Source organism: Notolepis coatsorum (assembly GCF_963971535.1).
Source record: "Notolepis coatsorum genome assembly, chromosome: 5".
Taxonomy (NCBI): domain Eukaryota; kingdom Metazoa; phylum Chordata; class Actinopteri; order Aulopiformes; family Paralepididae; genus Notolepis; species Notolepis coatsorum.
Window position 1 is genome coordinate 96,184,294 of NC_140169.1, and position 21,559 is coordinate 96,205,852.

At 43.9% G+C, this 21,559-nt stretch overlaps 1 protein-coding gene across 1 annotated transcript in view; it reads left to right on the forward strand.

Moving 5' to 3' along the window:
• The window catches only part of fsaf1 (40S small subunit processome assembly factor 1), a 51,376-nt gene extending 32,382 nt beyond the window's left edge, over positions 1 to 18,994 (forward strand). The window contains exons 4-8 of the mRNA XM_084314511.1: positions 8,329 to 8,388; positions 12,076 to 12,171; positions 15,117 to 15,200; positions 16,573 to 16,613; positions 17,019 to 18,994. Coding sequence (XP_084170637.1) covers positions 8,329 to 8,388; positions 12,076 to 12,171; positions 15,117 to 15,200; positions 16,573 to 16,613; positions 17,019 to 17,151 — 414 coding nt within the window. The 3' untranslated portion in view covers positions 17,152 to 18,994. The remainder of the gene's footprint in view (positions 1 to 8,328; positions 8,389 to 12,075; positions 12,172 to 15,116; positions 15,201 to 16,572; positions 16,614 to 17,018) is intronic.
• Positions 18,995 to 21,559: the final 2,565 nt, after the last annotated feature.

Sequence of the window (21,559 nt, forward strand, 5' to 3'; positions counted from 1 at the left end):
ATTGTCACTTGAGTGCATAAACCGTGCCTTCATAATGGCTTAAAGAAAATAAAAATCCATCGGTTGGTTGTCATTTTATAGCGCCGTGAATATAAGGTTTATCGCAGTTTTCGCCTAGTCTTTTTTCTGGGGAGCTAGATAATAGGCTAAAGGCTAGTCACGTTATATCAAACGCCATTTCTGCTGTATATATACGAATGAAATAAAACAAACTGCGTAGCATCCGGACTATTACAGAGCATCTATGGATGAAATGGGGGCGGTGGGCGATGCCGATTACTATTATTGATTAGCAATACAGTGTGCGTTCAATCAGCCATTTTCACTGATCGATCACGTTGCGTTTTAAAACAATGTCCAATCCAGCTGTAATTTGGGGGAATAGTATCCTACCGTCAGCCCATGTGATCGCCGGCAGCATTTCGTCAGTAGTCATCGGAATCTGGTAGATCGATATGTCCATTGGTTGATCATAAATCCCATTATTCCAGGCTGAAATCTGCGTTTGGTAACGGGATCAAAGATGGAGGGTGTTCGTTTGGAACCGAGGCTCATATGAAACGCCCACAGACAGTAAAAAAGATATTTTTTTCAATCGCCCTCAATGATACTGCAGTGGAGCGATGGCGCCCCTAAGCGGATCTGGCCGGTATTGCATGTTTCGAAAATCAAATATGTGGGTAGGTCCTGCAAGTCGATCGCGGACGTTAATAGCGTTATTAATATGGAATAAAACGATAACAACTTGCCACGAGTTAACTCTTGGCTCTGGTCCACAATGCATGGCACCGAAACACGAGTTAACTTGTGGCTGGTCCCTATAGTGTTAAAAAGACATGATTATGAGAGAAAAAAATTACGATGCATGGAATATTGTTGAGGCACACTAGTTACAACTATATTTCAAACAGGCACTCCATGTCAAAAAGGTTGCTGACCCCTGCTATAAAGCATGCCATCTAATAGACTAGGCAGAATTTCAGAAAATGTGCTTGTATAAAGTGCTGAAGGCATTTTGTGTTTATTTTTGGTACACAACATTTCTAGGGATATTAAGGGGTGCTGAATCCAAATTTGCTGTATACCAAGCTCAAAAATGTCAAATAAGGCCTCAAAATTGAGAAATCCAACATGGCCGCCAGCACCAGGCCCTCTCTCCACAAAAACAGGTGCTAAACCCAAATCTTTTATTCTACTGACATGAAACTTTGCACAGAACATCTGCACCTATGGAGGAAGAAAGTAGGAATATAGCTGGGGTGCAACCATGAGTAACAGGGTGTTTTTGACTGTCCAACTGTAATCTTTGTATAGGCGAGGATCAAAAGAATGACATTTCTTCAGTGTTTGCAGGAATACTACAGCAATTTGGTAATAACTGTACAGTGTTGGACACCAACATTAGAATCCCCCAAGTCTTAGCTTTCTTCAGGTACCAAGTTTATGCAAGTAGCTCTTATAAATCTGGATATATAAGCATTTTAATGTAAGCATGCTGTTTTAGGCGAATTTTCAAAAAATAAATGGTGGGGCTTAATGAGTTAAGTGTGACTACACAAGGTACAAACCTGAATTAAATGTGCTTTTGTAAGTTTTCTTGCATACATCAACAAGGACGTAGTCACACCGGAGATTCAAGAATCCATACTTGGCGCAGAACACCTTGGATAGGCACAACTGAACATGTTTGTGGACAAACGTATGTGTGAACCTCCAGATAGTGACCAGCACCTGAACCTGAAATCACCCATTCGAAAGAACAAAGCCAAGACATTTGCCTCTTTATATGAAGTTGTGCAACTTAAGAACAAGCAAAACACCATCAAAGTGGACAGGCAGATTCTACAAAGGCTCATCACAGCTTACAGAGCAGGTCGTAAGGTAGACCTTGACAATATCCTCCAGCATGAGCTCATGCCCATCCCGCCATCTCTGGCCACAACTAACGGGAGTCTACATTCCACCAACAAGTCTGTGTTCGCAAATATACTGACGAAACAAGTTAAAACCCCTGCAGATCTTACCCTTCAGGGACCCAGCTGCCTGGTCATTGATGGCCAAGCTCTGGTAATGGCACTCGGAAAGCCACCTGACACTACAACATTTGGTGACTATGCCAACAAGTTCACTGACACCGTGTTGAAGATGGGAGCAAAATACCAGAGGGTAGATGTCGTCTTTGACAGATACCATGACCAATCCATCAAAACAGGCACAAGGGTGAAACGCAAACAGCGCCACAGACCAGTACGTTGTGAAATCAAAAACAAGTCTGTTCCACTTCCTGCCGATTGGTCGAGCTTCATGGCCCTTGAAGACAACAAATCAGATATCGCTCAACTACTCTCAAACCACCTGATAGAACACAGCCCGGATGATGAACCTGTAGTTGTAGTATCAGGGAGGTTTACTGAAGCGACAACTGTCAAGTCAACAGATCCAGATCTTGAAGTCTCCTCTCTGAGTGCTGACCATGAGGAAGCTGATACACATCTGATTCTCTCATCCAGGCTCCAGTGGAAACAATCGTTGTGTCAGCGTGTGACACAGATGTGCTGCTTCTACTCTTGGCTCACTATGACAGAATCCGATGTACGCATCTCTACATGAATGCTGGGACATCGAAGGATCCAAAATATTTTCCAGTACATGACATTAGAAAGCTACTATCTGATGATCAACTGGACACAATCCTTGCCTTCCATGCCCTCACCGGATGTGACAGTGTGTCCCAGTTCAGTGGTCACGGAAAGAAAACAGCCTGGCAGGTGTTCGAGCACCATCACACTGATCTTTCTGGCCTAGGGAAGGGCCCTTTCACAGAAGATCTTGTGACATCAACAGAGAGATTCATCTGCAAGATCTATGGTGCGCCTGAGGTGGATACGTGCAACAAAGCAAGAGTCAAGTTATTCTGCAAAGGCCGTCCACAAGAGACTCTGCCACCAACCTCAGATGCAGTGAAGTTCCACATCATGCGCTCACACTATCAAGCAAGCATCTGGAACCAAGCTCACCTGCCACACCCTGATCTTCCTCCTGTTGATGAAATGGGGTGTATACACAAGGAAGGACAGCTAGTGCCATGGCTACTCTCTCTGCCACCCATGCCTAAAGCATGCAGGCAGTTCACTTCATGTGGGTGTACCAGGGCATGTGAGCGGCGCGGGGAGCGGAGCGGGCGGTTTTGAAGGCGCGCACCTCAGCATACAACGCCAGGCTTGTGACAGGCAACATGAATGACCACAAGGTGGCGAGATACAATGTTAGGAGGACAGTAATAGAAGCAAAAAGGCGCTACAGGGATAAAATTGAACTTCAATATGAACAGGCTCACTCTAGAGCTATGTGGCAGGGCCTCAGAATGATGACAGATTACAAAGGCACCTCCCTCAAACTGAACAGTGACATCCAACTGGCAAATGATCTCAATACCTTCTATGCGAGGTTTGAGGCTGGGAATAACAGCACCAGCCTACAAACCACTGCAATGGAGGGGGGGGGCACTGCTGATGGAGACTCAGTGTTCAGGATAACAGAACATGAGGTGAGGAGGACGTTTAAGAAAGTGAATATCAGGAAGGCAGCAGGACCGGACGGTATCCCCGGGCGCGTCCTAAAAGTCTGTGCCGACCAACTGGCCCCGGTATTCACTGACATATTTAACCTGTCCTTAGAACAGGCTGTCATCCCCACCTGTCTGAAGAAGTCCACCACTATCCCTGTACCCAAAAAATCCAAGCCTGCTTGCCTCAACGACTACCGCCCTGTAGCTCTCACCTCCATAGCCATGAAGTGCTTTGAGAAGCTAGTGAAGGGCTACATCTGTTCCTCCCTCCCCATCAACCTGGACCCCTGCAATTTGCATACCGCCCCAACAGGTCCACGGAGGACGCCATAGCCCATGTGCTGCACACAGCAGCATCACACCTGGACAAGAGGCAGGGGAACTATGTGAGAATGCTATTCATCGACTACAGCTCAGCATTCAATACCATAGTCCCCTCCAAACTCATAGCCAAGCTCAGGGACCTGGGCTTGAACTATGACCTCTGCCAGTGGGTCTTGGACTTCCTGATGGGCAGACCCCAGGTGGTGAGAGCAGGCAACTGCACCTCCTCATCCATCACTCTCAACATAGGGCCCCCCCAGGGCTGTGTCCTGAGTCCCCTCCTCCACTCCCTGTACACACATGACTGTGTGGCACAGCGGAACAACAACACAATCATCAAATTTGCTGACCACACAGTAGTGGTGGGCCTGAACTCTGCAAACGACGAGAGGGCCTACCTGGAAGAGGTTAAGGTTCTAGCGGGATGGTGTAAAGAGAACAGCCTCTCCCTGAACGTCAGCAAAACAAAGGAGATGATTGTGGACTTTAGGAGGTCGGGGTCAGGGACTACAGCCCCCTCAGCATCGACGGGGCACCGGTTGAGAGAGTGAACAGTTTTAAAGTACCTCGGAGTCCACATATCCGAGGACTTGACATGGACCACACACATTGACAGTGTTATCAAGAAGGCACGACAACGCCTCTACTTCCTTAGGCGCTTAAGGAAGTTCAAGGTGAGTCAGAAGATTCTCAAGAACTTCTACTCATGCACAATAGAGAACATCCTGACTGGCAATATCACCTCCTGGTTTTGGAATAGCACTGCACAAGACCGTAGCAGACTACAGAGAGTGGCCCGTTCAGCCGAATGCACAATTGAAGGTGGGCTTCCCACTCTCCAAGACATTTACAACAAGCGGTGCATGGGCAAGGCTAAGAGAATAATCAAAGACTCCAGCCACTCAAACAACTGCCTCTTTGAACTGCTGCGGTCTGGCAAGCGATACCGGAGTCTCATGGCAAGCACAGAGAGACTCAGAAGGAGCTTCCAACCCCAGGCCATCAGGATTCTCAATGAATGAACAATGAACAATAAGCAAACCATCAACACACCCACAGCGCACATACACTCACTTAAATAAACAACACACTGTACCACCCACTTTACCACTTTAGACACACTTTACACTTTAGACACACTTTACAAACAGGAAATTGCACATCATTCTCATTCCTTATTGCACCTCACCACTACAAGGTGGCACCACAAGCTAAGCTATACCTCACCATTTTTGTACCAGCTGTACATACTGTATATATAGATACACTGAACAATTTTGTTGTTTACACTTGTTTACGTACTTGACTTCTTGACTTTCTATTTTATACTTATTATACTTATTTTATACTATCTTGTTATTATCTAGCACACTCTCAGGAGCAACACAGAAAGAAACATTTCATGCAAAGTATTCTGTATTCTGTATGACAACTAATAAAGAAACTTGAACATTCACTTATATTGATATGGTAAAATAATCTTTTTATTTTATTATATTATAATCTATTCTATTCAGGAAAAGTGGCATTGGATGAATCATGCAACTGCAAGACACCTGCGACACCTGCCTGAATACGATTGATGACTGACAATAAATTACTGTACCTAAGCTACTGTATGCATATTAAGGACTATCTAATTTGCATAAATGGCATGTTGATTAATCTGGGATCATCCTGCTTTTCTTTCTTAGTTGGTTGATGAGTTATGCATCAATAACGACCACCGTTTCTGCTATAAATATGAGTTTCAAGCAACATTTTCACAACTGATCTAAAATCAGGATATGATTTTAAATTCCTCATGTATGCAAACATATAAAAACACATTTCTTTTTTAAAACTTTGACCAGTCAGCTGGTTCTTTTTAGCGTTTATCGCTTTTTCATCGCATTCATACTTGGTCAAGTTCGACCGACAGAAGCAGGCTGAAAGGGTTCAGATGGGGGGGAAGACACTCTGGGAAAGGCACGGCTGCCGTCCGGGATTCGAACGCGCTCAGCCCCAGATCCGTGACGAGCACGGTTGTCCACGGCGCTGAAATAGCACTCGCGGTACGTGGTGAGCTACTGGAGCTCCCCCTAATAAAAACACATTTCGTTGATGTTTCTACCTTGTTTATAGTCAAAAAGATATGCACTTAAATAGATTTCAGCCTGGCGCTGGCGGCCATGTTGGATTTTTCAATTTTGAGGCCTTATTTGACATTTTTGAGCTTGGTATACAGCAGATTTGGATTCAGCACCCCTTAATACCCCTAGAAATGTTATGTACCAAAAATAAACACGAAATGCCTTCAGGGTTATGATTTTCTGAAAATGTACCCTGTCTATAACAACAAACTTCATATAAAATTACTCTGCTATAGAGCCACACTCCGTTATGCACAAGTTTACAGACATACATGACATACAGATAGACAGTACTGCTACATCTATACATTTATGACATACCAGATTTACAAATACAGTACTGTTTTTGTAGGGTGATTATGGTTTATTTACACTGAGGTTCTGGGGTCACGTGGAGTGTGTTATACGAAATACCCCCCCTCCCTCCACCCCACCTACCAATCTCCTACCTACCAACCTCCTCCAATGTACAGTTTCTTCGTCAAATGTATATACTCTCTTTTTTAGACTCTTCTTGTATCACAAACGGTACTGTATTTGTAAATCTGGTATGTCATAAATGTATAGATGTAGCAGTACTGTATCTGTATGTCATGTATGTCATATATGTTATGATGAATTGAAAATGGGGGACCCTGATGTAAGACGAAAGTCTTTCTCTGGTCTGCATCCCCTTAACAATTGTGTGTATTGAGCTGTACTGTATTGTACCCATTCTGCAATATGTTAATAAAATGTTCAATCAATCAAATAACAACCGGTAACTTCACTGTGCTTCGGGGTAACATCATACATGTACATAGATCAAAATGTACAATGATAAATTCGTTTTCGTGAATGTCTTTTTTCCTTCTCCGGCTTCTCCTGCTGTATAAGTTTCCAGACTTATATTATTCAATGAGACTGCCAGCCAGCTTTTGCGCGACGGACACCAACACAGAGAGCACTCAGCCTCAGAACCCCCCCACGATTTATATTTTGTTTTACAATGGGTCATGACAAACCAATTACATAATCCAACATTGTGTAAACAACTAACATATTCCAGGTGATTGTATCTTTTTTTAATGAGTCGTTATGACGAAATCAATACATCCATTCATAAAGATTATTGTCCGCCATCTTGGTTTCATTCGGAAAAGAATGAACGGCGGATTCATTCGGGGGGGGGAAAAGTTATTCGGTTGTGGGCGGGTTCTGGTGTCACGTGGAGTGTGTTATACGAAATAACAACGTCTGAAACAACTGTTTCAGCCAATCCGAATCAAGAAATTTGCATGCCATTGTATAATGTATATTCCTTAACTTTTGTCATGAACCATGCTCAGAGTACAGACAAAACAAGGGAGGCCAGATGTGCTTGATGATTTAAAGAAAGTAATTGAATTAACCAATGAAACTATTTACAAAAATGTATTAAAGAATGACTGGATCCGTAATATCAGTGGTGTAGTGGGTGCATGGATGAGTCAGTGTGTGGCGTGTGCAAGTAATGAGGTGAGAATCAAACCAACAAAAGATCATGGCCAGCTTGGAGGAGAGAGAGAGACAAAATTGAGACGCCAGCCTTTGAGCTCAGGTGTGACTCCTCCTCCTGACACACCTGATTAGGTGTGTCTGTGATTGCCAGGCTGTGAATGACCAGACATGTTTAGCACATACAAAGGTATATCCCTTAGCTAACCTGTAGGAGAGGGATAGGGTTGTCAGTCACACTATTCAAGATACACACAGCACACAGAGACGGAGCGTAACAAGTCATAGCCTACAAGTCATACCCTGCTGGAGAGAGGGCACCGTACAACTGATCTCCACGGCAACTCACTTGATGAACTGTTTCTTCTCATGACTGCACAGATCTTACTCCATTCACTTAGGACTAAACAGATCGATTGTAAATCTTGTTAAATACATGCTTTTTTTTTTAAGTGGCTCGTGACTTCTTTTTTTTGCCACATATGCAGCTCGCTCCGCTTAAAGTCGACACAAATGTGTCTTAATATGTCTAGGCCTCTACATTTCTATGTTTCATATGCCATGCAATGTTGTGAGAATGCAATATGTTCTTATATATACCTAATGTATCTATATTTTTCTCTTCTCTCCTCCTCTTCTCTCCCCTTCTCTTATCTTCTCTCTTCTCTCCTCATCTTCTCTCCTCATCTTCTCTCCTCTCTTCTCTTCTATCCTCTCTTCTCCTATCCTCTTCTTTCCTCGTCTCTCCTCTTCTCTTCTCCCCTTCTCTTCTCTCCTCTATTATCTCCCCTTCTCTTCTCTCTTTTCTCCTCTCCTCTTCTCTTCCAGCCCTCACGGATGACTGAGAAAAAGAAAACGGAAGACGCTGAAAGACTCAATTTAGAAAAGGTAATATATACAATGTATTACTTGTGCCCTAATGATAAAGGATAAAAGCTCAATGAAGAAACCCAATCCTCTTGCCTCACATCTATGCTACCCAGTGTATTCGGAGGACTGAGAAGAGGGAAGAGGGAGAGCCAGACCAGACTTCACTCCGTCCAGAACCAAATCCCCACCTATTTATAACAAAACGCGGGAGGAAATTGTTAAAATGAGAGCTCCAGGTATTGACAATACCGATGCTACATACCTTAGCACATGGCCCGCAATGGCTACCACAACCCAACGTGTAGGTAGATAGGCAGCGAGAGCGAGCATATCACCGGGGTTATCAAGTGGCCACCTCCCTTCACTGGTGTTTCATGAAGTTAGGCCCACGACACCTCGGGAAGGCTCAGCGGTTAGTTCCAGCGTCCCAGAACCACCCCCCTCCATGCTAGCTCCCACCTTTTCCATGATATCCACACGCCGAACCTCCCTATGTTATCCTGTGTCAAAAATACAAATCCTGATACCGATACCACACGGCAACAACATAGAGGAAAATAAATGCTCTTACTTTGGCCCCCAGCTGACATTATTTCTCCTCAACCAAATCCACGACTACCTTTCAATGCTTCTTCCGACATCTCATTGACAGCTTATCGCAAACTCCCCAACTCTCCCAATAATGATACTGTCGATTGTGCAATAAATCCTCTGCATCCTACTTGCACCGGACAAACCCTAACTTTCCATCCTCGTTGTTCAGTTTCTGCTGCTGAAGTTTGCATATCTAAGCTTTTTCCTTTTGTACGCCTTCTCAACTGAATCCTCCCAAGGCACGGTCAGTTCTATAAAATAAAAACTACCTGCTGACTACTAGACCATAATACTAGGTCAGGCCTCAAGTTAGTGCTAACTATCAAATCTACCTGCATCTCCCAATCAGTAACTTTTTTGTTTTTTTAAACAATGTATTTATTGGATTTTCTTTTGCAAATCACAAGTACATCAACAGAGCAATACACACTAGACATGCTTTTACAAAACATTATATATCTAAGGAACCATTTACGCTAAAGCTTCCCTTTAAATAGTTGTGGAAGAGATCAGGGATTGGGAGATTCTTCTCTTTCCGCCTGACCTGCAATTGTGTCTCTATGTCACTCACAGCCAGAGTACCGGAGCGCCGAAGTTCGACATAGATTAAATCAACTAAAATCTTCAAACATCTAAATTTGCCTTGTTTTGTCTCATGAATCCAGACCAGTAAAGCCTTGCCTTCTATGTATCTGTTGGTGCACTGTTGGCCTATAGGCAATAGAAATGCTAGAAATGGTCACATGGGATGGTCCCCCTTCCCTGGAATCTCTGCAGAGATGTGATGAGCAGTCAGTGAGATGTGCACTCTAGTCATGTGTGAAAGAGGATTGGGCCGGCCGTCATACTAACTCAATTGGCAGAGTTAGCGGGTGGGAAGGCGAAGGGTGGTAGTCTGGTCGTTGTGAACAGCGACTCCTACAGGTCGGTTGGGGCGCCTGCACAGCAAAGTCAGGAAAAATGGCGGGGGCAATGTGAGCCTCCTACACGTTACTCCTCGCCAAAATGAGAGTCCGCGCTGGCAGGTGAAAAGATGTGACAGGCTGCCTCCACATGTATCGGAGGGGACATGTGATGCAAGGCTTCTATCCTCCCTACAACCGGCCAGTGGGGGGCATATGCGAGCAACGATAAGGACAGGGGAGGGAGAATTGGCACGAGAGGTCAAATTGGGATGGGGAGAAAAATCACAGAAAAAGGAGGAGAAAAAGTAGACCAGACAAAAAAAACAAGCATTGGAACTCAAGTCAAGTCAAGTCAAGAGTTTTAATTGTCACGGCATACAGGTATACAATGAAATGCGGGTGGTCTTGCCCGCAACGATGTGCAATACAGTGGTACATATAATAGAATCAAAAGAAGAAACAACATTGTGCAGTAACAGATAGCAGGTAACATGGAGTGACATCTCGGTATCTGTACATAGTTATTTACAGCGCATGTGTGACATGCTAGTTGCTTTGGTAGTGCAATACACTGTTCCTGTTATTCTAATTTAAAGTGTCCTTTCCTTTGGCCATAAGTGTGCGTGTGTGCGACATGAGTGTGTGCCCGCTCATGTTAAAGTGTTAAGTGGCTGCTCGTGTGTGAGCGTGCACAGTGTGCGTGTCGTGTGTGTGTTCATGTGTGCTTGTGTGTGGACAGTTCAATGTTCTGAGCACTCAATGTACATTGTTCATGGCTCTGATGGCCTGGGGGAAGAAGCTGAGCCTAAGCCGCTCTGTCCTAGTAGCTAGGATTTGCAGGCGTCTGCCTGACCTCAGCAGCTGAAACAGGCTGTTATTGGGGTGGTGAGGGTCTTTCATTATCCTGCAGGCTCTGTTTGTTTTGGATGTTGAGGATGAGCCAGACAACAGTGACTCTGCACCCGATAGCTGGGACAGTGATGATGATGAATAAAATATTTGTTTGAAAACTGTAGTATTCCATTATGTCAACAGATTAGGTTATTTATTTTCCAGTGGAATATAATAATTGTATATTTACTCTCAGGGGTGATAGTGGTCAAAATATGAAGGTAACACCAAAAGTGATATATTTTCACATTGTCTGCTAAAAGACACCCAGAACAATATCCAATCTATATAAATGGCTGTAACTCACTGAGGAAAATGTGTATTTGTACCAAATCCCCCATGGAGGTTCAAAACACCTAAATATAACTTTTCATGATGAGAAAACTATAATTCACTGGTAAACTATGATGTTAATGTTATTTAACAAAACACAAGGCTTTTTCACTGGGCATTATTTTTATTATGTTGAATATTGTATGCTCATTGCTCACACAAAAGTAATGTATGATGGTGACTTGACACTGCACCGGAAATGAAGGGTAGGTTCCCCTGAATCATACAAGGTATAACACTTGATACTGACTCAAAGAATAAGCTTAATAAGAATAATGGCAAAAATATAACACTATGTCCAGGCGAACCATTGTCTATGTAGGCGTACGGGTTAAGGGCTTAATTTGTGAGAAATCATTGATGACATCCTCGGATTTAAATAATTATAATAATAATAAATACAATAATATTTGTATCATTAACAATTACGTTTTACATTAATAGTCATGATTCAACGAGACATCATGATGTTCTAAAATAAATAAAAGTACTACACAAACACTGCAAATGGCAGTGAATTAATAAATAAGTGAACTAAACTCATTTACGTGGGTATAGCTATGGTGGAATAGAATGGACACATCTACATTCTGCTCTCAGCACATCCCATTCCTTTCATGTAGGTTATATATTTGCCTTTTTTTATTATTAATAATCCATATACATATATGTTTTCTATTGTTATTTTTTTACCTTGCTTAGTGTGTACATTGTAAGAACCAGTGGAGAAACATTCCACTGTTTAATCTTACTGTGTGTGTGTGTGTGTGTGTGTGTGTGTGTGTGTGTGTGTGTGTGTGTGTGTGTGTGTGTGTGTGTGTGTGTGTGTGTGTGTGTGTGTGTGTGTGTGTGTGTGTGTGTGTGTGTGTGTGTGTGTGTGTGTGTGTGTGTGTGTGTGTGTGTGTGTGTGTGTGTGTGTGTGTGTGTGTGTGTGTGTGTGTGTGTGTGTGTGTGTGTGTGTGTGTGTGTGTGTGTGTTGTAGGCTCGGCTGGAGGTCCATCGGTTTGGGATAACCGGTTACAAGAAGGAGCAGCAGAGGGTGTTTGAGCAGGAGAGAGCCGTCATGTTAGGAGCCAGGGTGAGGCTTACAATACTTAGTTAGTTGTTAGTTGAACCCTTGCACTCAATAACCACATAACTCTATTTTTTAAATGTTTTGGACAGCTGGATGAAAGCACTCTAACTTACCATCTTTAGATAATAAAGTACTCGACCTCTACTGTCTTTAACTATGAATGAACACAACACTCTAACTTACCATCTTTAGATAATAAAGTACTCAACCTCTACTGTCTTTAACTATGAATGAACACAACACTCTAATTTACCATCTTTAGATAATAAAGTACTCAACCTCTTCTGTCTTTAACTATGAATGAACACAACACTCTAATTTACCATCTTCAGATGATAATCCGACTAATATGAATACTGCTGATGAAGGTCTAGAGGTGTATGGGATTTTGCTTTGTCAAGACTCCTCTGAAAACGTAAAACAAGTGATATGGGGGCGCTCTAGTAGCACACCATGTAACACGCTGCGTCGCGAAACGGCCGACCCAGGTTCGATTCCCGGACCCGGCGTCCTTTGCCGAATGTCTTCCCCTGCTCTGTCTCCCATTTCCTCCTCTCCCTCTCTCTACCGGACTGCCCGGTAGTACAAACAAATAAAAATCTACAAAAACATATAATAAAAAAAAATTAAAAATAAAAGTGATATGGTTCTTCGTCCGAGGTGCTTGGTTGATTAATCGGTTTGTTTGGTCTTAATCGACCACGATGAGTTATTTCCTGAAAAATTATAAGCACATCTCTTGTAAACTCTAGATTTAAATATGTCCTAGGTCCACTGATTCAGATTGATCTGTTGATAAAGTCCTATTAGTCGACTAAGGGCCCGCGTCCACCTAGCGCATATTTCTCCGTGAAACATGCTGGGAGTGCGCCGGCAGAGCTGGCTTGAAGCGCATCTTGTAGATGACAGAAATAAATCTACAGCCATGCCGCGGTTTTGCACATATTATAGCATATTTGAATAACTTTATTGTATATTAATTATATATATAGTTATTGCCTGACACCACAGTTCTCCCTTTGCTTTTTATTAGCTTTTTAGTAGTGTATTCGTGTAGTTATTATTATTAGTTTTGTCGCAAATCTCAATGGTCTGTGGGAGACAGCCAGACAGGCAGGCAGCTCCGGTGTCAGGTTACAAACAGAGTGGTAGATGAATGGCTGTGATTGGTTGTCTGAAAATGAGCTCCAGCGCATCGCTCTGAAAGTTCAGAAAGTTTCAACTTTCGGCCGCACAAAAAAGCTGAGAAAAGAAGCCGACGGCAGCGCACTTCCTAGAGGCGGCCGCATGCGCTCCCTCCCCATTGGAATACATTGAAAACAGACGCGTGCGGTCCTAAATATGCGCTAGGTGGACGCGGCCCCTAAGAATGACTTTAGTGGAGGACAGCTCTGATGAACTGAAGTCGGATGAGTTGACTGGGTCCTGCCTCAGTGTGTCTCCTTCCCTCTGGACCCTGCCTCAGTGTGTCTCCTTCCCTCTGGGTCCTGCCTCAGTGTGTCTCCTTCCCTCTGGGTCCTGCCTCAGTGTGTCTCCTTCCCTCTGGGTCCTGCCTCAGTGTGTCTCCTTCCCTCTGGGTCGTGCCTCAGTGTGTCTCCTTCCCTCTGGACCCTGCCTCAGTGTGTCTCCTTCCCTCTGGGTCCTGCCTCAGTGTGTCTCCTTCCCTCTGGACCCTGCCTCAGTGTGTCTCCTTCCCTCTGGACCCTGCCTCAGTGTGTCTCCTTCCCTCTGGGTCCTGCCTCAGTGTGTCTCCTTCCCTCTGGACCCTGCCTCAGTGTGTCTCCTTCCCTCTGGACCCTGCCTCAGTGTGTCTCCTTCCCTCTGGACCCTGCCTCAGTGTGTCTCCTTCCCTCTGGGTCCTGCCTCAGTGTGTCTCCTTCCCTCTGGACCCTGCCTCAGTGTGTCTCCTTCCCTCTGGACCCTGCCTCAGTGTGTCTCCTTCCCTCTGGACCCTGCCTCAGTGTGTCTCCTTCCCTCTGGACCCTGCCTCAGTGTGTCTCCTTCCCTCTGGGTCCTGCCTCAGTGTGTCTCCTTCCCTCTGGGTCCTGCCTCAGTGTGTCTCCTTCCCTCTGGACCCTGCCTCAGTGTGTCTCCTTCCCTCTGGACCCTGCCTCAGTGTGTCTCCTTCCCTCTGGGTCCTGCCTCAGTGTGTCTCCTTCCCTCTGGGTCCTGCCTCAGTGTGTCTCCTTCCCTCTGGACCCTGCCTCAGTGTGTCTCCTTCCCTCTGGGTCCTGCCTCAGTGTGTCTCCTTCCCTCTGGACCCTGCCTCAGTGTGTCTCCTTCCCTCTGGGTCCTGCCTCAGTGTGTCTCCTTCCCTCTGGACCCTGCCTCAGTGTGTCTCCTTCCCTCTGGACCCTGCCTCAGTGTGTCTCCTTCCCTCTGGACCCTGCCTCAGTGTGTCTCCTTCCCTCTGGACCCTGCCTCAGTGTGTCTCCTTCCCTCTGGGTCCTGCCTCAGTGTGTCTCCTTCCCTCTGGGTCCTGCCTCAGTGTGTCTCCTTCCCTCTGGACCCTGCCTCAGTGTGTCTCCTTCCCTCTGGACCCTGCCTCAGTGTGTCTCCTTCCCTCTGGGTCCTGCCTCAGTGTGTCTCCTTCCCTCTGGACCCTGCCTCAGTGTGTCTCCTTCCCTCTGGACCCTGCCTCAGTGTGTCTCCTTCCCTCTGGGTCCTGCCTCAGTGTGTCTCCTTCCCTCTGGACCCTGCCTCAGTGTGTCTCCTTCCCTCTGGGTCCTGCCTCAGTGTGTCTCCTTCCCTCTGGACCCTGCCTCAGTGTGTCTCCTTCCCTCTGGACCCTGCCTCAGTGTGTCTCCTTCCCTCTGGGTCCTGCCTCAGTGTGTCTCCTTCCCTCTGGACCCTGCCTCAGTGTGTCTCCTTCCCTCTGGACCCTGCCTCAGTGTGTCTCCTTCCCTCTGGACCCTGCCTCAGTGTGTCTCCTTCCCTCTGGACCCCAGGCTCCTAAGAAGCTGTATGTGAACTACAAGCTCCTCCAGGAGCAGCTGAAGGACAAGAAACAGAAGGCTAAGGTGGTGGCGCAGGTGAGTCCAATCACCCTATCAGAACCAGAACCATTCTCTATCTCTATCAGAACCAGAACCATTCTCTATCTTATCAGAACCAGAACCATTCTCTATCAGAACCAGAACATGTCTATCTCTATCAGAACCAGAACCATTCTCTATCTCTATCAGAACCAGAACATGTCTCTCTCTATCAGAACCAGATTATGTCTCTCTCTAGCAGAACCAGATTATGTCTTCATCTCTATCAGAACTAGATTATGTCTCTATCTATATCAGAACCAGATTAGGTCTCTATCTATATCAGAACTAGATTATGTCTCTATCTATATCAGAACCAGATTATGTCTTCATCTCTATCAGAACTAGATTATGTCTCTATCTATATCAGAACCAGATTATGTCTTCATCTCTATCAGAACTAGATTATGTCTATCTATATCAGAACTAGATTATGTCTCTATCTATATCAGAACTAGATTATGTCTATCTATATCAGAACCAGATTATGTCTTCATTTCTATCAGAACCAGAACATTATCTATATCAGAACCAGATTATGTCTTCATCTATATCAGAACCAGATTATGTCTCTATCTATATCAGAACCAGATTATGTCTCTATCTATATCAGAACCAGATTATGTCTCTATCTATATCAGAACCAGATTATGTCTCTATCTATATCAGAACCAGATTATGTCTCTATCTATATCAGAACCAGAATATGTCTCTATCTATATCAGAACCAGAACATGTCTATCTATATCAGAACCAGATTATGTCTCTATCTATATCAGAACCAGATTATGTCTTCATCTCTATCAGAACCAGAACATGTCTATCTATATCAGAACCAGATTATGTCTCTATCTCTATCAGAACCAGATTATGTCTCTATCTCTATCAGAACCAGATTATGTCTCTATCTATATCAGAACCAGATTATGTCTCTATCTATATCAGAACCAGATTATGTCTCTATCAGAACCAGATTATGTCTCTATCTCTATCAGAACCAGATTATGTCTCTTATCTATATCAGAACCAGATTATGTCTCTTATCTATATCAGAACCTGTCTCTATCTCTCTCTTTCTCATTGTCGGTTCTTGTTTATAAAAGAGACAAAGAAATATGGAGCGAACAACAATAATATAATATTATTTATTCAATATGTCGCAGGAAAATAATAACAGTAAAGGTAGCACCGGTTAGTTTACTTCCAGCAGAGATGTTTGACGGTGGAACATCGTCCAACTCTCTGCGTAGGAGAGCGAGTCACCCCGGGTCTCCTATTGGTCGTTTTATTTTTTTACCCCATCTATCTGGGGCCGCTGTCTCCATGGCAACCGTCTCTAACCCATATTTCTGCTCTTCCTCCTCTTCAGGAGCAGAAGAAGAAGACGAAGAAGCCAAATAATAAGATCAGGTGGGTGAAGTTGTTTGTTGTTAAAGCAGGTTCTCTTGTGAGGATGTGATCATCTGACGTGAAGCTCTGTTCTGTGTCCCGAGAGCTCGGCCACATTGCATCATGAGTCGTGACGCACAGATGTGTTGTTGTCTGAATTAGTGTTAAAAGGAAATGAGTGTCTTTTATTAAATTCAATTACATTATATTTGTAACACAATGTGCAGCACATTGCGAGGGGGAGGGGCACATGGGGGACATACACGGCATCAGATAAATACAGATAAAAAGCTAAGGATGAGATAAAAAAGAATGAATATCATCATATTTGCAAACTTGCATTGAATGAGGTAGAATAATGCCTGAAGTGTTTGTAATGGAGCCGTTTGTCCCGTGTCTGGTCTGTCTCTGATGCGTCTCCGCCAGGGACGAGAAGAAGAGGTCGTCCTCTGGTCCAGGCTCCGCCCCCTCAGGTCAGGTGGGGCGCTTCAAGAACGGCATGCTTCGCCTCAGCTCCAAGGACGTTAAGGGCATCAAATTAAGGATATCAAAGGATTAAGGTCTGTCTGTCTAAAAAAAATATAAGGGAAGTAGAACCTTCTGATGGTAAAGGATTTTCAATATGTACATTTTTATGAAAATCTACTTCTGTGTGTGTGTGAGTGAGTGAGTGTCCATTGGGTGTTAAATTACAAACCGCAGGGTCATCTTATATCTTATCTTCGGAGTAAGGAAACGTCTCTCCTCTCATGTTCCATCATACTTTATTTTTATAAAGGAACAACGAAAAAGACATTTTCATTTATTTTAATTTTTTTTACACTATAGTTTTGAAAATGATGCAGCATTACAATGCATTTTTTTCATGTACAAACCACGTAGTCGTATAAAACATTTCCATCTCCACGGGGAGGAAGTGCACCCTGTCAGAATGTGAAGAAGACACGATACTCTACTCTAGAAGCACCATAGAAGGAGATGACAACGGTTGCTATGTATCCCACATTTCTTTGCATTTCTTAGGAAGTGTTTCTCAACATGGGACCAGACTAGCAGCTGGAATGGGTGGAAGCCAATGAGCCTGAGCCTGACACAGACAATCTAACATCAAGGTGTAAAATCTCAACATTCATAATGGATATAAGTTAGCTAGCTGACAGACAAGTAATTAAATGAGTTTGCTACTATTATGCCTTGTCTCCATTAGCTATGTTCAGCTTGGCTGTGGCCAGCCATGGTATGGTTGGGTTTGTGTCTCCATTAGCTATGTTCAGCCTGGCTGGGGCTAACCATGGTATGGTATGGTTGGGTTTGTGTCTCCATTAGCTATGTTCAGCCTGGCTGGGGCTAACCATGGTATGGTAAGGTTGGGTTTGTGTCTCCATTAGCTATGGTCAGCCTGGCTGGGGCTAGCTATGGTCTAGCATGGTATGGTGTGTTTGTGTCTCCATTAGCTATGTTCAGCCTGGCTGGGGCTAGCCATGGTATGGGTATGGTTGGGTTTGTGTCTCCATTGCGTTTCTTGTAAACTCTACGGTTGCTAGGCAACCTTTCAAAATTCACAATACCAACTGTGGTACACGAGCTAAACCATGATGATGATACAACAGTCCCAACCGGCTTTGGTCAGGTCTGACCAGGTTATGAAAGGTGTCCGTCTCAGCCAGGTTTATCCAGGTTCTAAAGACGATGGCGATGCTCACTGTGCCAGACAGGCCACAGTACGGCTAAACACTGGCTGGTGGAGACGAGGCATTAGTGGTTCAAAAACATCCACATCAACCACAACAATTGATGTATTAGCTGCTGACACAGGTTGAGCCAATAGTCGATCTTGATCTCCCATAGAAACTGATCAACACTTAGTCCTGTGAATTTGTCTACATTTCGTAAGCTTCCTGTATTACAATGCTAACCTGACGTCTCCTTCTGATAGTGTTCCTAGACTCTACTACACAGAGACAGTCAAGCACCACCGACACTGATCTGTTCCATAAATTAGGGTCTGTCTGAATCTTTGTTCCCATAGCGACTATCGGGACTGCGATGACACGGGCTGTTGTGGATGTTATGATGATAACGTAATACTATGTCATACATGTACAAGCAAATTGATACAGAGCAGTGAAGTATTTTAGTTTGGTATTGGGTCAACACTGGAACCAATGTTAGGGTTTTGATTCAATCAATTAAAAATGCTATTTATGTATTTAATGACGAGAGCTTTTCAGTTGTTTGTTCAGAGGTGGAGTGGGACAACCTTTTCATGACAGCAATTTTCCAATGTTTTAATTCCTAATAAAAATGTATTCCCTGACCCTGTTGGTAACTACATATAAACTAAGATGTTCTTGATGCCAGTAGAACAGTAGCCTGCTGGAAGATGTGTGAGAGAGTAAACGGGTCATAACCCTTATCTTAACCCTAACCTTAACCTCACTGTTTATAAACCTGACCCTTACCTTAAACCTAACCTTTACCTCATTGGAGACCTCACACCCCACTTTAACCTAAAATAGAGATGTGTGTGATCAAGGAGTTTGATAGTTCTAACACATGTCAATGAAACGGATGCCTTATAGCTACAACCCTGTAAACGGATGCTTTTTAGCCACGACCCTGTAAACATTCCATGTGTATTAAAAAAAAAAAAACATCTAGAGGTGGATTCCCCCATGGCTAAATAATGACAGACATGACATGAGGTCAGTTCTGCTATGTACCCTGGGGCAGGTTATCTCTGCGGCAGGTTATCTCTGGGGCAGGTTATCCCTGGGGCAGGTTATCTCTGGGGCAGGTTATCTCTGGGGCAGGTTAGCTCTGGGGCGGGTTATCTCTGGAGCAGGTTATCTCTGGAGCAGGTTATCTCTGGGGCAGGTTATCTCTGGGGCAGGTTATCTCTGGGGCAGGTTAGCTCTGGGGCGGGTTATCTCTGGGGCAGGTTATCTCTGGGGCAGGTTATCTCTGGGGCAGGTTATCCCTGGGGCAGGTTATCTCTGGGGCAGGTTATCTCTGGGGCAGGTTATCTCTGGGGCAGGTTAGCTCTGGGGCGGGTTATCTCTGGAGCAGGTTATCTCTGGGGCAGGTTATCTCTGCGGCAGGTTATCTCTGGGGCAGGTTATCCCTGGGGCAGGTTATCTCTGGGGCGGGTTATCTCTGGGGCGGGTTATCTCTGGGGCAGGTTATCTCTGGGGCAGGTTATCTCTGGGGCAGGTTATCTCTGGGGCAGGTTATCTCTGGGGCAGGTTATCTCTGGGGCAGGTTATCTCTCAGGAGGATATTAAAGAGGGGTGAGGTTAGACGACCTTGAGGCCTTGTAAAACCAAACATCTCGCTTGGGTTGTTTGGTCTGTTGTTATTATGTTTAGGTTTCTCAGATGTCTGCTCTAGTAGTTTCTACCAAACTACATCCATAATGAATGTGGGTGTAGTTGAAAACCGCTCACAACAACAAGGTCTGTGGATTATCTTGAGTAACCAGGTCATGATTTCTTGCTGTTGAGTTTTTCAAATGTATCTTTTTGGTGCTTTGAGCTCCACAGACCCAGTGCCATTCAGCTCCATTGTATTGGAGTGAAGGCAGACACCTCTACAGCAGGTATCTCGGATATAAACTAGGTGAATCACACCACCACTATCTGGATGGATAAATAGCACTCTGTTTTTATTTTAATTTTGGGTGAACTGCCCCTTTAACCTGCACTGATGTGTAGTGGTTAGGTTCGGCCACCAGGGGGCGAGCGGTGGTTGGTGTGTGGCTTTTCACATAATAGTACAAATGTAAACGTAATACCACTTAAAAACTCACTGCCGGGACGACGGCACACTATGTACAAATACAGCTTCAGATACTTTTAGTTGTAAACTTGTTCAATGCTTAATCCACATGCTTAATGTCACACGTCATTATCATAACTCATATCAGTATACCACTTGTGTATCGACATCATTATCATGCACACAGGACCCTCGGTCTGTACGAGAGGTCTGCCTAGATACTTCTAATTGCTTCCATTCATTCACACACACTCCCCTTTATAGGGAATGTCAATATTTTCATAATGTAGTAGAATTCAATGCGTTATAAACAATAGGGTTAAATAAGTCGATAAAACAATTTTCCATTCTCTCTAACTATTCAGATAATCGATTTGATAAAATATACATGGGAATGTTATACATACATTATTATACATTTTTTAAATATTATATTATAACATTAGTCACAGTGGTTTGGTTGACCTTTCAACCATAGCGGACTCTACAGGCTTCGTATCCATTTCCTGATATGAGTAGCAGCGGTGTTGAATGTGTTAATGAAGGCTGCTTTAAAGTCCTGTTGTTGTTTTAACCTGAAATGACTGAGAAATCACTGTTGTTGAATATGAGTAACTGTCATTATGTAAGATAAACTGCATACACACTTTAAAAGTGCTATAGATAACATTCAGCCACTAGATGTCGCACTAGAGCACCATGTCATTTATCCAATCAGGTGCCTTCCATGTGGGGAAAGTAGGGAGGAGATACATGCACACAACATTTAAACAACATTCATTTTGGACCCGCACATTGTTTTTTAGATTAATGATATTTTTGTGGTGGGGCTGCCCATTTGTTGATGTTTGGATCACTGATTTAACTGGTCAGGGGATATTAGCTATAACCCAGGATATTAACACTTTGATCGCCATGGTTAAATTCATAATTTACCATCCCTAGCCAGCTCTTATTTGTCTATGGAGAAGTTCCCCTTCTTTGCAGGGCTATAACTTTTTAAATTCTATTGCTAAATTGACATTATTATGGCCCATTCAATGTCCTATATGTATTGTTCAGGGTGTATCAATGTTATACTTTTTCATTCACATATTCATACTAAAATACGGTCTAAAGTACAAGTATGTTTTTATCGTTTTCTGCAGCTTTCTCCAGAACTTGATTTATAGCCCCAAATGCACTATATT